Source organism: Varanus komodoensis, unplaced genomic scaffold (assembly GCF_004798865.1).
Source record: "Varanus komodoensis strain SLA01 unplaced genomic scaffold, ASM479886v1 scaffold4, whole genome shotgun sequence".
NCBI lineage: Eukaryota > Metazoa > Chordata > Lepidosauria > Squamata > Varanidae > Varanus > Varanus komodoensis.
In genome coordinates this window covers 56,946,974-56,963,341 of record NW_025335941.1, presented here as the reverse complement: position 1 = coordinate 56,963,341, position 16,368 = coordinate 56,946,974, and the positions used below count along the sequence as shown (strand labels likewise).

General features: G+C 44.7%; 1 protein-coding gene across 1 annotated transcript in view; it reads left to right on the top strand.

Moving 5' to 3' along the window:
* Window positions 1-16,368, top strand: part of FAT3 (FAT atypical cadherin 3) — a 399,679-nt gene that overhangs the window by 303,176 nt on the left and 80,135 nt on the right. The window contains exon 10 of the mRNA XM_044442719.1: window positions 4,791-8,864. Within this exon, the coding sequence (XP_044298654.1) occupies window positions 4,791-8,864 (4,074 nt within the window). The remainder of the gene's footprint in view (window positions 1-4,790; window positions 8,865-16,368) is intronic.

Genomic DNA, 16,368 nt, shown 5'->3' with positions numbered 1-16,368 from the left:
TTTAGTCTTTCTTAAATAAATTGGAGGTAATAAGCAGGTTGACTAGGCAGGTACGGAGAAGCCCCGTCTTGGCACCTGGATTTCTTCTCAGCAGTTGCAAAGTAGCAAGTGAGATGCCATGAGTTACAACAGAGAAGCACCAGACAGTAGGCAAGTGAGCAACCTATTGTCCACCGTCTCATTCACCCCGAGTCACTTTTCCGTGTGGTTATGGCAAATCTGCCTCTAGAACCATTACAAGGGGAAGTCATTGCAGGGGGAAAGTGGCAGACTTCAGGGTCAGACTTCCCTTTTCTCTTGTCTATCAGTTCTCCACTGCAGATCAAGCTGCTCTGCAGCTGAGTCCTAGGTCAGCTGCCAAGTGGCTGTTTTAGGCCTGCGGCAAATGGTCACAGTGATGCTGTGGAGGGGATTGAGCATGAGGAAAAGTCTTGCTCCAGTCATGAAGTAGGAAAGAGAGAGAGGATGATGGCCTAGAAGAGGGACAGTATGAAGCCTCTGCCCAGAGTAATCACAAAAAACCTGAAACCATTCAGGGAAATTTTATCTCTCCATGCCTGCCTCTGCTTTCGTTTCCATCCTCTCTCCACCTGCAATCTGAGGCTTCAGGCCTCTGTTTCAGATAAAGTTGCAAATTCCTAACGTTTCATTATCCACATGTGCTCCTGGATGGGACCTCATGCCACTTTCTGAAGCTGCCGTTCCCTGATCCGTGTAAGAAGGTGCAGCGAGGATGTTAATTTTAACTGATGGGTTCAGCTTATATGTATGGTTCCTTGCTTCCCAGGGAATTCAGCTCATGCAAGCGCAGCACTGAAAAATGGAAACCAATAATCTCATACTTTAATAACACCAGGATCTGTAGGAGAGGACTCGACTTTCATAAAAGTGCTAATCTATAGACTGGTGCACGTGTTCCATCCCAGAAATGCAGGCAGGGCATTAAGCAGGCCAGCTGAATGCTTGGATTTCACATTGCCTTGTTGACAGATAGACAGAACAGAGCCCTACGGGCAAAACTGTTACAGGAGACACAAGGAGTGCTGAAAAGGGCACCCCACATCTTGAGATCTCCCCTTCCAATGGGTAGTCAAATTTACCCCATATCCAGACAGCATCACCAAGTCACAACCAGTGCTTTCAAGAGGAGAAATAAGTTAGGGATAAAGGGATCTGCCTGTTTTGATTTCTCTCCATTTTTCATTTTCCTGGTGTTAAATTTGGCTCGCCCCAAAATTTGATCAGGGTTTTATGCTTACTTTAACTCGGAGTCCTGCGCTGAGCAGGAGGACGGACCTAGTAGGCTTCTCGCCTGCTTCCAACTCTAGTTTTTTGTGCTTCTGTAAGCATTCATAATTTTTTTGCAGACATTCCCCATGAGGCACACATGTTTGTATGCAATCCTAAGTAATCTGCAGAGCAGTTCTGTGACCCCTTTGGCCATCACATTGCGTGGATGCCCAGCTTCGAGTTTGGAAGCGCTGCCCGTGAAGTTTAGGTCACCTGTTCCCCTGCTTTTGCAGCCAGTAGGGAAAGAACCACACCTACTGCCTTTCTGATGTTACAAAATATTTCCAGGTTCAGGGAGGAAACAAACACCACCCTAAGCCTCCTTCCCTCCTCACCGAAGCCCATTGAGCTGCCCTGCAAATGGTGGGAGAACAGAAGTGACCGCCACTTCCTGCTCTGCATAGGATGCATATAATCCTCCATGTTCAGAGAATTACTGGCATCTCCACAGGATTGTAGCCATGCTCAATTGATTGGAATAATATTCATAATAGAATTCACTTTGAATTTATTTTCAATAGTATATCTATTTCTGTGCACACTTGTTCCCAATACATACATTTTGTGTGCATTTTTAATCAAAGAATTCCATTGCAAGATCTGTAGAATTATGAATTTAGAAGTATGACGACGTTCATCTTAGTCCAAATTTACAAAATTAGGCAATGCAAATGGAAGAAATTTCTTCCTCACCTCTCGCTTGACTATTCCTTAGGCAGGGAGACAGGAAAAACATTGCTTGGATTGGCTGTTTCCAGCAGCAACCTGGTGTTTCATGTAACATGCAAAACCGTCCTCGCTGTATGTCTTTGACAAAAAAGCCCCTTGATCCAAATTCATCCTGATATTCAGTGTGCAACCTTAAGGACCTGCTCTTTGGAGCACATTTACATCTTCACCCAGTAATGATTCATCTTGATTTCTCCCCGTCCATGGAGATCAATAAACCTTGATGCCATGGATCCCTTTTATCTCTTTCATGAGCTATTATTCCTTTTGTGTTGCTTGAAAAGAAAATGCTATTCTCTTACATGGCATGCAGTCCTGCAGAGGCACTGAGTCAGTATTCTTTAATTGCTCAGAAACCTCTTTATTTGCAAGCACAGATGCTTCTTCAGGCATTGAACAATCAGCTTGTTTTATCCCTCTTTTGCTTCTACCACCTGATCCCAAACCCACTGACTTTGAAGTCCAGTTGCTTTCAGAGGAATATGCTTTGTTGTAAACTGGTGCAAAATCACAGCTCTAGAGGAAAGCTTCAGAGTTCATTGCAGCTCAATCCCCCATAAGTTTGTTTACGGGACTCCAACAGGCTCATTCACATGTGGGTGTATGTCCCATTGAACTCAATAGGGCTTGCTCAGTCCAGATACTTTCTTAGATAAGCTGCAATAAGTCACACGTTTACTGGGGCAATCTCCAGTTGAAGCTTAATGACACTGCATTGAGACTACAGCAGAATTAAAAGTTTACAGTTTTGCAGCATTAGTACACTACACAGTGAATTCATAGAATCATAGAGCAGTAGAGTTGGAAGGGGCCATGAAGCCCATCGAGTCCAACCCCCTGCTGTTGCAGGACACCAATCGCACCCTCCCGCTCAGATGGCTGTCCAGTTTCTTTTTGGATGTCTCTAGTGTGGGAGAGCCCACCACCTCTCTAGGCACCTGGTTCTGCTGTCCTATCGTTCTGGCAGTGAGGAAGCTTTTCCTGATATCTAGCCTGAATCTGGGTTGTTGCAACTTGACTTGATTATTTCATGTCCTACACTCTGATACCAACAAGAAGAGATCTTGACCTTCCTCTTTGTGACAGCCTTTGAAGTACTTAAAGAGTGGCATCGTGTCCTTCCTCAGTCTTCTCAAGGCTGAGCATGTCCACTTTTCTCAGTCTTTCCTCACAGGACAGTGTTTCCAAACCCTGGATCATTTTTGTTGCCCTCCTCTGGACCCTGTCTAATTTTTCTGCATTTTCTTAAATCTTGATACCCAGAACTGGACACAGTATTCCAGATGGAGTAGTGAGCAAGTGTTGTTGAATTGTTATAGTTTTATTATTATTGCAGTACATTACAGTCATTCCCCTTGCAAAGTGCCTTACAATATTCTCCTTCTCTCCATTTTATCTTCACATCAACAACCTGTAAGGTAGATTAGGCTGAGAGTCCATGACTGACCCAAAGTCACCCAGTGCATTTCAGGAATGAGGGCAGCCTAGAACTGGATCCCCTGTGTCCCAGTCACCATCATGCTGCACTGGTTCCACTTCCGTGGAAGGGTTTCCTTTCAAGATTATCAACATACTCTTGATGCTTCAGTTCCATAAGGTTCCTTGGGAAAAGTCTGGGGTGTTGAATTGGTTTAAGATTAATTTGCATGTCTCATTTAGGGAGTCCCTTAACTATCACAGTGCAGTAATATCTTTTTAAGCTTCATCCTAGAACTTCTGCATTACTCAAGTCTTTTGCCAATTGGCCACCCAAGGGAGTTGAATGGAGGCCAAGGCTATCAATGGCTACTAGTCCTGATGCCTATGCGCCACCTCAAGTATCAGCACAGTGTGCCTGTGCATGCCAGTTGCCTGTGAACTTGGGCAGGAGGTGCTCTTGCACTCATGCCTGCTGGTGGACTTCCCTCAAGCAGATGGGTGACCACTGTGCATAGAGAATGCTGGACTTGATGGACCATGCTCTGATCCAGCGTGGTTCTTCTTATCATCATATTGAAATCATCTCAAGTCTATTGAGATCTTGCTTCAGAAAACTCAGAGTGACTTTCATGCAGATTCTGAGCACTGATTAGGGGAAACCTCACTTCCCCTGCATAGATTAATCCATGTAATACAAACCTGCCCATGATGCAAATGACTCCAAGGGAAACAGCCCAGGAGACGAGGATGGTGCTCACCCTGTCTTGGGGCTGCAAAAAAGCAAAGGAAGGGTGGAGATGGGCTGGGCTGGGCTAACTGCATTTGGTTCACTTGGGATGTGTGAGCAATCTGTCTTGTATGTAAAATCTGATGGGTTCCTTAGTTTCAGCTTGCCAGATCCAGAATGCTGCTGAGCAAGCCCAGGGATCAAACCCATGTTCGCTGCTGCTGCTGCTGAGAGCAGCAAATGAGGGAGAAGGTTGGCCACTGGTAATGATGACCAGCACACCACCACTCACTGTACCTTTTTTCTGCCACCCACTGGGGTAGCAAGCAGTGAAGAAGGTTGTCTGTGTGGTATGATAAGCAGTGCACCCACTCACAGCTCCGTTCTATCACATTCTGCAGTCTCTTCTGACGGGGGATTTTGCCAGTTGCACAACCAGGAACCCGCAAGCATCACGGACTTCCTTTTGGCTCAGATCCCTTTGCAGAACTGGGTTGAGCACAAGAGGAAGTCCACAGATTCTGGAGGGTCAGATTCTGAAACGGTTCATTCCTACCCTGTCGGGAATGTCAGAAGTCTCTCGGGAATCTCACTCCTTATATATATTCCTACTTTACTCTTTCAGGGAACACTGGGAACACATTCAAGATTGAACCAGTCCTGGGGATCATCACCCTGTTGAAGGAACCAGACCTGACCACCATGAGCCAATTTGTCCTCTCGGTCAAAGTCACCGACCAGGGCTCTCCACCACTGTCAGCAACAGCCATTGTCCGTGTATCTGTGACTATGGCAGACAACTCTCACCCCAAATTCACACACAAGGAATGGCAAGCCGAAGTGAATGAAAACGTCGACTTGGGGACATTGGTTACCTTGGTCTCAGCCATCAGCCAGTCTACATTAGTCTATGAAATGAAGGCCGGCAACACAGATGGAGCCTTTGCTATCAACCCCTACTCAGGAGTTATCACTAGTCAAAAGCCCCTTGATTATGAGCACATTTCCTCTTACCAGCTCGTAGTGCAAGCTACAAACATGGCAGGGATGGCGAGTAACACCTCTGTGAACATCCAGATCGTGGATGAAAATGACAACCCACCCGTCTTTCTTTCCTCACAGTACTCGGGAAGCATCAGTGAAGCTGCCCCAGTCAACAGCATCGTCCGGAGCTTAGGAAACAACCCACTAGTAATAAGAGCTACTGATGCTGATAGTAATCAGAATGCTTTGCTTGTCTACCAGATTGTTGAATCCACTGCTAAAAATTACTTCACCGTGGACTCCAGTACCGGTGCAATTAGAACAATTGCCGATTTAGATCATGAAACCATTGCACATTTCCACTTTCACGTCCATGTTCGTGACAGTGGCCATCCACAGCTTACTGCAGAAAGTCCAGTTGAGGTTACTATTGATGTAACAGATGTCAATGATAATCCTCCAGTTTTTAGCCAGGCCATGTTTGAGACAGTCCTGCTTCTGCCAACGTACGTTGGGGTTGAGGTTCTTAAAGTCAAGGCTGCAGATCCAGATTCCGAAGTCCCACCTGAAATGACCTATAGCCTGATTGAAGGCAACACAGAGCATTTTCTTATTGATTCCAATTCTGGGGTTCTGTCTATAAAAAACAACAGCCTTTCCAAAGATCATTACATGCTCATAGCAAAAGTGTCTGATGGAAAATTCTACAGCACTGCCATAGTGACCATAATGATTAAAGAAGCCATGGACAGTGGTCTCCACTTCACCCAAAGCCTTTATTCCACATCCATCTCTGAAAACAGCACCAATATCACACAAGTAGCGGTGGTCAATGCTGTTGGAAACCGCCTCAATGAACCTTTGAAGTACAGCATCTTAAACCCAGGAAACAAATTCAAGATCAAACCCATCTTAGGGGTCATTCAAACTACTGGTGTCCCATTTGACAGAGAGGAACAGGAACTCTACGAGCTGGTGGTCGAGGCTAGTCGTGAGCTGGATCAGCTGCGGGTAGCCAGAGTCGTCGTCAGAGTTCACATTGAAGACATCAACGACAACGCCCCAATGTTTGTTGGACTTCCTTACTATGCTGCTGTTCAAGTTGAGGCTGATCCTGGCACCCTCATCTATCGAGTCACAGCCATTGATAAGGATAAGGGTGCAAATGGGGATGTCTCTTACCTGCTGAGGGAGGACTATGGGCACTTTGAAATTGACCGACACACTGGCAGCGTCACACTGAAAGCAGCCTTCAATTCTGACTTATCCAACATCGAGTATTTAATTATTGTCATTGCTAAAGATGGAGGCAATCCATCACTGTCGGCATCTGTAGAATTGCCAATTACAATAGTTAACAAAGCAATGCCTGTTTTTGACAAACCTTTCTATACCGCGTCTGTAAATGAAGATGTAGAAATGCACACCCCAATTCTGAGTATCAATGCTACTAGTCCAGAAGGTCAAGATATAATTTACATAATTGTAGATGGAGATCCGTATAATCAGTTCAACATTGATTTTGACACTGGAGTCCTCAGTGTCATCAGTCCGTTAGACTATGAAATAAGTCCCATTTTCAAGCTGACAGTAAGAGCCAGTGATGCTCTCACTGGTGCCCGAGCTGAAGTCACGGTAGATTTAGTTATCAATGACGTCAATGACAATGCTCCAGTTTTTGACCATTTTGCATATAATGCTACCTTGTCTGAAGCGTCTCTAATCGGAACTCCTGTCTTGCAAGTTGTTGCTACGGATGCAGATTCTGCAAACAACAAAATTATTCAGTATCAGATCGTCCAGGACTCCTTCAACAGCACAGATTATTTCCACATTGATGGCACAAGCGGTCTGATCCTAACCGCCCGCTTGCTGGACCACGAATTGATGCAGCAATGTAGTTTAAAAGTAAGAGCAACTGATAACGGATTCCCTCCATTAAGCAGCGAGGTTCTAGTTAGCATCTTTGTGACCGATATGAACGACAACCCCCCCATTTTTAACCAGTTGATTTATGAATCATATGTTAGTGAGCTAGCTCCTCGAGGTCATTTTGTGACTTGCATCCAAGCATCTGATGCAGACAGCTCTGACTTTGACCGACTGGAGTACAGTATTTTGTCTGGAAATGACCGTACAAATTTTGTAATGGACAGCAAGAGTGGAGTCATCACTCTGTCGAACCATCGAAAGCAGAGGATGGAGTCCATGTACAGTCTGAATGTCTCTGTCTCCGACGGTTTGTTCACAAGCACGGCCCAGGTCCATATACAAATTCTGGGAGCAAACCTGTACAGCCCCGTGTTCTCCCAAAGTATTTACGTGGCAGAAGTGAGAGAAAACGTTGCCCCAGGAACCAAAGTTCTCCACGCCAAAGCAACTGATGGAGATTCAGGCATCTATGGCCAAATAAGCTATTCGATTATAAATGATTTTGCAAAAGATCGTTTCTCAATCGATAACAATGGACAGATCATCACCACTGAGAAACTTGATCGGGAGATCCCTTTAGAAGGCGATATCTCCATATTTTTGAGAGCCCTTGATGGAGGGGGGAGAAACACATTCTGCACCGTGAGAGTTATAGTGGTGGATGAGAATGACAATGCTCCACAGTTCTTGACAGTGGAATACAGGGCAAGTGTCAAAGCAGATGTTGGGAAAGGCCATTTGGTCACCCAAGTCCAAGCAGTTGACCCAGATGATGGTGCCAATGCAAGGATTACCTATTCGCTGTACAGTGAGGCCTCCGTTTCTGTGGCCGATCTGCTGGAAATCGACCCTGACAATGGATGGATGGTAACCAAGGGTAATTTCAACCAGCTAAAAAACACAGTGCTCTCCTTCTTTGTCAAAGCAGTTGATGGTGGAATTCCTGTAAGGCATTCCCTTATCCCTGTATACATTCACGTTTTGCCCCCTGAAACCATCTTGCCTTCCTTTTCTCAACCCCAGTACTCCTTTACAGTATCCGAAGACACCATAATAGGTAGCACCATTGATGTTCTCCATGTTTTGCCTAACCAAGGAGCCACCTACAGCACAGTCAATGGTGAGCTCACGGGAAACAACAAGGATGGGGTTTTTATTATAGAGCAAGACACTGGCATCATAAAACTCGATAAGAGACTCGACTATGAGACGAATCCTGCCTTTCTCTTCAAGGTCGCTGCAACCATACAGCTAGATAAGGTGGATGTTGTGTTGACGGTGGATGTGGACATTAAAGTGCTGGACATCAATGACAACAAGCCTGTGTTTGAGACAGCGAACTATGAAGCCATCATAATGGAAGGCATGCCCATAGGAACAAAACTTGTCCAAGTTAAAGCCGTCGATGCGGACTGGGGAGCAAATGGGCAGGTCACATACTCCCTCTTAGCAGAATCGGAAGGTGACAAAATCACAGAGGTGTTTACCATCGACAGCAATAGTGGCTGGATCAGCACCTTGAAGGATTTGGACCATGAGAAGAATCCCACCTTTACCTTTGCAGTGGTGTCTGCTGACCTAGGAGAAACATTGTCCCTCTCATCCACCACTTTGGTAACAGTCACAGTGACAGACATCAATGACAACGCTCCTGTATTCGAGCAGGAGACATACAGGGGAACGGTGAAAGAAAGTGACTCGCCAGGTGAAGTGGTGGCTGTCCTCAGCACTTGGGATGAAGATACCTCTGATGTCAACCGCCAAGTTAGCTACCATATTACAGGTAAGGTCCCTTTCAGGGACAGGGCTAAGCCCAGTAGTAACACACACTCTGCATGCAGCAGGGCTCCTTTCCCATCAGTGGATTCTCCGATTCAGAAGAGCATTGAGTAGCAGAGCTATTGAGTAGAAGATAGATAGAGAGGTAGGTGCGAATAAAGGACATTGTGGTTGCTGCTTCAAGCCATTTAAAAATGGAGGTGAGACTCTGCTGTTAGGCCATCCGACTATTGTCCTGTCTTCCCCTTATGCAGAAGAGTGATCATAGCAGCGGTGTTCATATTTGCAATGTAATGCAAGGATATAGATCTCATGACCCAGCTGGGGATTTTGATTCAGTTTGGTTTTACTAAAGAAGCCAATACCTCAATGAATCAATCTTGCTGTTCCCCTAATTTTCAAGCATCACGTCTAGAAAGAAAAAGAAGACATTGGATAGGAAGATTTTTTTCCCCCTCTCTCAGGATAATAGAACATGCATTCCTCTCCTGAAGCTTAAGGGTGGGATATTCAGAACAGATTCATGGAAGAACCTTTTCACACAATGCATAGTTAAGCTGGAATTGACTGCGACAAAATACAGCAGTGGCCTCCATTTTGATGGCTTTCAAAGTAGATTAGACAAATTCATGGATCTTAAGACTATGAGTGGTCTTAATCCTGGTGTCTCTACGTGATGTCTAGTGTCAGAAAGGGTCTCCCTATATATACTATATGTTGGGAAACATGAGGGGGATGGTACTATTGTTCTGATGTCCCATTTGTGGGATTCCCACAGGGAAGCTGGTTGAACATAGTGTGAACAGAATGCTAGATGAACAATTCTGCTGATCCAGCATGACTTTTTTCTGAACTTCTTACGCTTTAAACTGGGTTAATTAAAGAAGGATGGAGGAAATGGAAGTGCTATTCAGATGTCTTCCTTCTGATAGCATGGGATTACCCTCAGGTTGGCCACTGGGGAGAGTGGGCACAAGACAACTTGTCATAAGATGGCAACAGATTAGCAGGAGTAGCATTTTACTATTAATTTGCAGAAGATGTTTCCAATCCCTAAATGTGATCATGCTGTCCTGAAGCACAGAAAAATAGACACCATAGCTTCAGGTTTCCAATATCAGTGGACATGTCAGAATATCACAAAAATGTATGCCTGTCCTCATAAAACAGGTGCCATTCAATGCCAGGTACAATTCCTATTTAAATTTAAATAGCTGGACTACACAAGATGAGAAATATTGAAAGCAACAGTCTTACACTTTGACAAATACGTGATGTGCAGATGCCGTAAATGCATGTATACCCATGTTTGGGACTCTAGTCCATTTGGGTTTCCTAGACACATTATCTATGAATATGCATGTGTGCCTTCAAAAGCAGTTTTGGGAATTCTCTCTCTCATGCCTAATGAATGAACATGTTGGCCAAAAAAAAAAAAAAAAAAAATGTAAGAAGGGTGCCCTGCTGGTGTTTCCCACAGACTCAGAAAATGCAGAGTGGATTGAACCTAGTGGAGACTTGCTTGCAGATAAACATGCAGAAAATGTGATTGCAGGTCTCATTTCATAGGGGGGCTCACAGTTTTTGGGGACCAGGCTCCAATTCCTATTGCAGAGAATTTAAATTTTAAAAGGAGGCTGTCACAGTCATTGAAGCACCATTAGGCATGGATTCGTTACACTACATGTTCAAAGTACTGCCGTCTTCAAGGGACTTAATTCATTCATGACCATTTCCTCCCCCGCCTCCAAAAAAAGAGTGAAAGTATAGTTGTCTACATCCATCAAATTTTCTCTCTCTATTACTATTATTATTCTCATTGTTATTGTCGTCATCTTCATCACCAAGTTAACTTTTAATTTGCAGTCTTAAGGGAAGGAGGGAAAGAAGGTCACAAAACTGTGACAGATGGAACTTCTGTACTCCAGACAGGCTGAATCTGTTTTCTGCATGGTTTTCCATTGTGTAATAGCAATATAATTTTGACACTCACATGATAAATGGGAAGAGCAAGAAGTTAAAAGTATCTTGGGAAAGGAAATACATTTCCTTAAGACAAAGGTGGGCAACTTGTGGCCCTCTAGATTTTTTCCAAAAGAGAAAGTTCTTAGCTGCATGAAAGAGCTCTTATTCTGTCCAGTAAAAGTAAGAGGTATTTTAGCCACCTGTGAACATTTCCCTTTTGGATGCATTAGTGACTTCATCTCTAGATGTGCCTTTCTCTCTGTTTTGTCTAGATGTTTTGGCCTACAACTCCCATCATCCCTGGCCAGCATAGCCAGTGGTGAGGGATCATGGAAGTGGAAGGCCAGAATTGCTGGAGGGCTATCCTCCCCTGCCTTAAGGAACTACAGCACGACCTGTGTACATCAGGGAAGGATTGCATGTTGGTTCCATGAGTTCAACAGTGCAGAAGATCAGGGTCGTGGGTTCATAGGCACTTCAGGGGTAGGACAGGTGTACTGACCTGCACTGAAATCCAAGGTGACTGTGGTGAGGGACAGGCAATATCATCAAATGGGAGTGAGGGGTGGATCTTGATGCCTGCAGGCCACTTGAATGTGAATTTAAATGGGCTCAGCCTATCTGAGGAGGGGAAGTGTAGACTCAAATATGCTGCATCCATTTAATTTCATATCCAGGTGGCCTCCAAGCTGGGCCTGATTCGAAATGGGGCCTGCACCTGGCCCTTGCCCCGCACCTGCCTTCCTTGCAAATCTTCTGCACACATTTTTTCCCAAGGAAAAATCTCTTACATTCGGAAGCAGCAGTAATTCAGGCCTCCCAATCCCCAGTCAGTCAGATGATCCCCAGCACGCCTCATCTACAGCACGGTGCTTCTCTTGCCTAGAAGAGATGACTTGTGAACCCTCCCCTTTGCTCGAGAGAAGGCATTTTTTACCCTTAGGGAAGGTGGAGAGAGCTGGCAGGAAGAACAAGGTTGGATTCAAGGGGAACATTCGAAGAGCCCAGTTGATTGGCATGGAGTGTGTAGTAATGGTTACCTTCATAGTTAGAAAGCCCCATTTCAGGTAGCCATGAGCTTGGCCAGTCATGGCCTTTCAGTCCAACCTTCAATACAGCTTTCCACCTTTTGCATCACTGTTGTTGTGGTCACCATCATTCTTTCTACACAAACATTCATGCAAACACAAACCACAAATACAGTGCAATACAGCATTTTTCCAGTAGACAAAACTTAAAAACAATTTCAGTACAAACTAGACCTGTTAAAACCACTGACATAACCTTATGTGCTATGTGCTATTGCATAACCTTAAATACTATTAGATGTGTGGGAGGAGAGAGTAGTCTTAACCTGGCACTGGAAGTATAACAGAGTGGGTACCAGATGGGCCTCCCCAGGGAGATCATTTCATCATCAATTCAAGGCCGTTTGAGTTTCTCTGCTCTTGTTGGCTGCAGCCTCTCAGCAGCCTCGACTAAAGGAAGCAGGATGAAGCTGCTGAAAATATGGCTGGCAGTCTGTGTTTCATGTTCCTGAACCGTATCTAGAACCAGCTTCTTTTGCGTGTGACACTCCTTGATCCATGCTTACTCTGCCCATCTCTGCCTTTCCCATAGTCCTGCTGCCAGTCCTGCCATGCAACCCATGTGCTGGCTTCCCCCAGTATTGCGCAATACTTGCTGCTCTGATCCTCCTCAAGGATGCCTTGCGCATCTAGTCTAAGAGACCGTACGTGTCAGCAACTGGCCCATCTCTTGCATGACACAGTCTGCTCAGATAAATGTGTCCGATTCTGAGAAGAAGCCATGGGGCAGAGGTGGGCAGATGATGTGGCACTTCCAAGCTGCCCTAGTGAGATGCAGAGTGTGAGAACCAGCCCACCTTGGAAAAGGAGGGAGACATTTCAGATTTAGTGGGGAGAAGATGGAGAGGGACCACAAGCATAATCAGCAGGCCAGTTAAGAAGACTTTCCCATCATTGAACCCACAATCAGCAGGAACCATGCATGCTCAGAGTGGAGACCAGATCTTGCTGAAACGGAAGGAAGGAAGGACGGACAGTTTCTAGCCAAACACAAGGCTAGAAAAATTCTCAAATTTTGACACAACTCAAAATTACATATCAAAAAATGAGGAACCACAAATTTCAGATTCATCCATCCTTATTAATAGCACAATTAATTCATAGATTCACCTCTTTCAGTCAACTTGCCTGCTTCTTCCTCTCGGGTTCTTACATGCATCAGTGCAGGTAGCTGCGTGAAGAAAGAGCACTGAGCTGGCCCATACACATATGAGCTAGCACAATCTCCACAATGAAAGCTGTTAGGCAAAACCCAGTTGCAGAAATAAATAGCTGCCTGCTACCAATGTGAACAGACGGAGTCCTACCAGATTTTCCCTATTAAGTTGCATACCCAATTACATAATTTCTTGCAGGAATTTGTCTCTTGAGAATGTGTGCTTGATAGCAATAATAAGATATTTTAAATTCATTGCTATTTGTTGGAAGCTGGAAAGGTTCATAGGTTTTGCCAGTCCTATTCAAGAACAGTCTGGCAAAATGTCTCTTGAATGTAAAATCTGAAGATTGTCGGCAAGGAGGTTTTTGGCTTGCGAAACTTTGTATATAGAGAGCACTCTAGTCACCCAAGATTTAGAGGCAGCTTGAATACGTCAGAATCAAGCACAACCAAACTACATTCTTCTTAGGGAAAGCTGGCCATTGTGAGCGTAAAGTTATGAAGTACTAACATGGAGACAGGATGGTTGCATTTGGATTCTTTCTAGAAAACAATAGTATGGACATTTCACTATATTTGTTGTCTGAGATGGGAGATTTTTAAAGGTTTAGCCTAGCCTTGTAGGTTTGGGGGATACTGTGAGGGATCAGGGGAGTTGTTTGCTCTGTGTTTTGGCTTGGTTTGGTTTGGTTTTCTTTCTTTTTTTTACATGCAATAACATTATCTCAAACAGTGAAAAGCTGGGACCACAGTTTGTCCCAAAATGAGCTCACACAGGCTAGAACATTCCACTGGGATCAATTTGAATGTTTGGCTTTTCTTTTCCAAAGCCATTCTGTCATTCTGAGGTTCAGAAGGCCGCTCTGTAAATACAATCATGCATGAACCATTTACTTGACAAAGCCTGTGCAAGTAAACGGATCACTGAATTAAAGGTGGGGGGGGGGGAGGAATAATTAATGAGAATGGTACTTTCTGTACGCCATGCAGTCTTTTCAATTTGCCCTCCAAGGGAAGGTAACAATTATATACAAGATGTGGAAAATCCATCTTGAGCAAGAAATGTTTAATTGTATAACTGTCTACTATGCTCTTGGGAGATTCCTGCACTTTTTGGAAGAATGCATCCATTCACTTAAGCATTTTTAATTTTTTTTCCTCCCTCTGTCTGTGTAACTTACTACTCCCATGATTAGCAGGTGATCTTCAAACCATAGATTCCTATTTACTGATAGATCAGTAAATCGGCACTTAACATTACTGGGATTAATCACGGGGCAGATTTCTACAAGACTGAAGTGTTTGTTCAGTCAAGCTTTCACAACCTCCACCCACCATGAGCTATTTTGGCAATTCCCAAGCTTATAATGCTGCAATAATAAAAGCAAGTGTTTATTTTATTTATTATGCATCTGTTCTCCATGTAACTCAGAGAGTCATGCTCATAGTCTCTCCTCTTTATCCTCAGAACAACTCTGTGAAGTAGATTAGACTGAGAAAGCAGGATTGGCCCAAAGGCACCCCGGTAGTTTCATGGCTGAGTAGGAATTCAAACCTGGGTTTTCCCAGTTTATGTTTCTATGCTTTATGAGGTTTAAATCCCACCTCCACTTTTAACAGAGAGCTCACAGCATTGATATTTCTTTATTTCAACAATATAGTTGGTGTTCTGAGTGGCTATTACTCACAGGATCACAGAGTAGTAGAGTTGGAAGGGGCCATGAAGGCCATTGGGTCCAACCCCCTGCTGCTGTTGCAGAACACCAATTTGCACCCTCCCGCTCAGATGGCTGTCCAGTTTCTTTTTGAATGCCTCTAGTGTGGGAGAGCCCACCACCTCTCTGGTTCGGCTGTCCTATCGTTCTGGCAGTGAGGAAGCTTTCCCTGATGTCCAGCCTGAATCTGGGTTGTCACAACTTGAAATGTTTATCCCCTGTCCTATACTCTGGCATCAGCAAGAAGAGATCTTGGCCTTCCTCTTTGTGACAGCCTTTGTCATAGAGGGATATCATGTCCCCTCTCAGTCTTCTCTTCTCAAGGCTGAACATGCCCAGTTCTCTCAGTCTCTTCTCACAGGGCAGTGTTTCCAAACCCTGGATCATTTTTGTTGCCCTCTGCTGGACCCTCTCTAACTTACCTGCATCTTTCTTAAATCTTGGTGTCCAGAAGTGCACACAGTATTCCAGGTACTTATGTGCCTGGGAAATCCTCTTCACTGGAGGAGCTCAAATATGAAGAACATATTCTCTGTAGAACATACGAGATTCCAAACAAGCTTGATTCTGGGAGCCAGTTTCATCCCCTGTAGGCAACATGGCATCAACCAGTATGGCCCTACCCTCTGATGCCATGGAACATTAGTCAAAGTGCGACTGCTTCAGTTGTGGTCCAACATCACCCCACCAAGGTGGCCCAAAGCCCAGTGAGCACCAGCTTTGCTGTGAACCCCCTCCCGTCTCAAGGGAAGGAGTAGTCATACCCAAGACCCTCCAGACTGGATGGGCAGCTATATTTGGTCCATGGAAGAGTCCCTCTTCCTGCTGTACAGGAAGAATGTAGGGGCCATTCCTCACGTCAAATTGCTGTTTTATGTCTGTATTGCCCATTACCTGAAGCTCTCTGGGCAGTGTACACCAATTAAAAAGCACTATAAAATACAAGTAAGAACAAAAACATCATAACACTTCACTGAAATATAAAACCAAATTCTTAAAACTTCGTTAAATTGGGTTCATGGAGCTGGACTTCCTGAAACAGCTGACAGGGACCTTGCCCAAGAAGGGAGCATTTGCCACTGCCCGGACCTTACTGGGATCCTTCAGCTCCAGAGAGGTGATCCATGCTGCTTTAAGACGGTGTAGAACTTCTCCCTTTCTGCTCTTCCCTTTCTGATAGCTTTTGCAAGCCTTCAGAGGGTGGTGGGGAGAGGATCCAATATGCATGAACCTGTCCAAGCACCTTGTCCTCAAATTGAACCCACTGAAAACCATCCAATAAAAGTCAACTGGGCTGTGCTCTGTTTACCTCACCTGATACAGCTGCTGTAAAATTGGAATTGCCAAGTCCTGGCAGTTGGAAAAGATTTTATCCTGGAAGTGCCCAGCAAATACATCACAGCAGACATCAAACATGTCTGAGGTGTGCTTGGGGCCAGAATCTAATAGGCCCCAGGTGACCCTGCAAAGCTCTGTGGAGTAGCAAAAAGGTTCACTAGAGTACTGAGATGTTGTTTCTTTGCTACCCTCAGTGTTCCTAAATACACACACACACACACCTGGCTGTTGGCACACATGAGG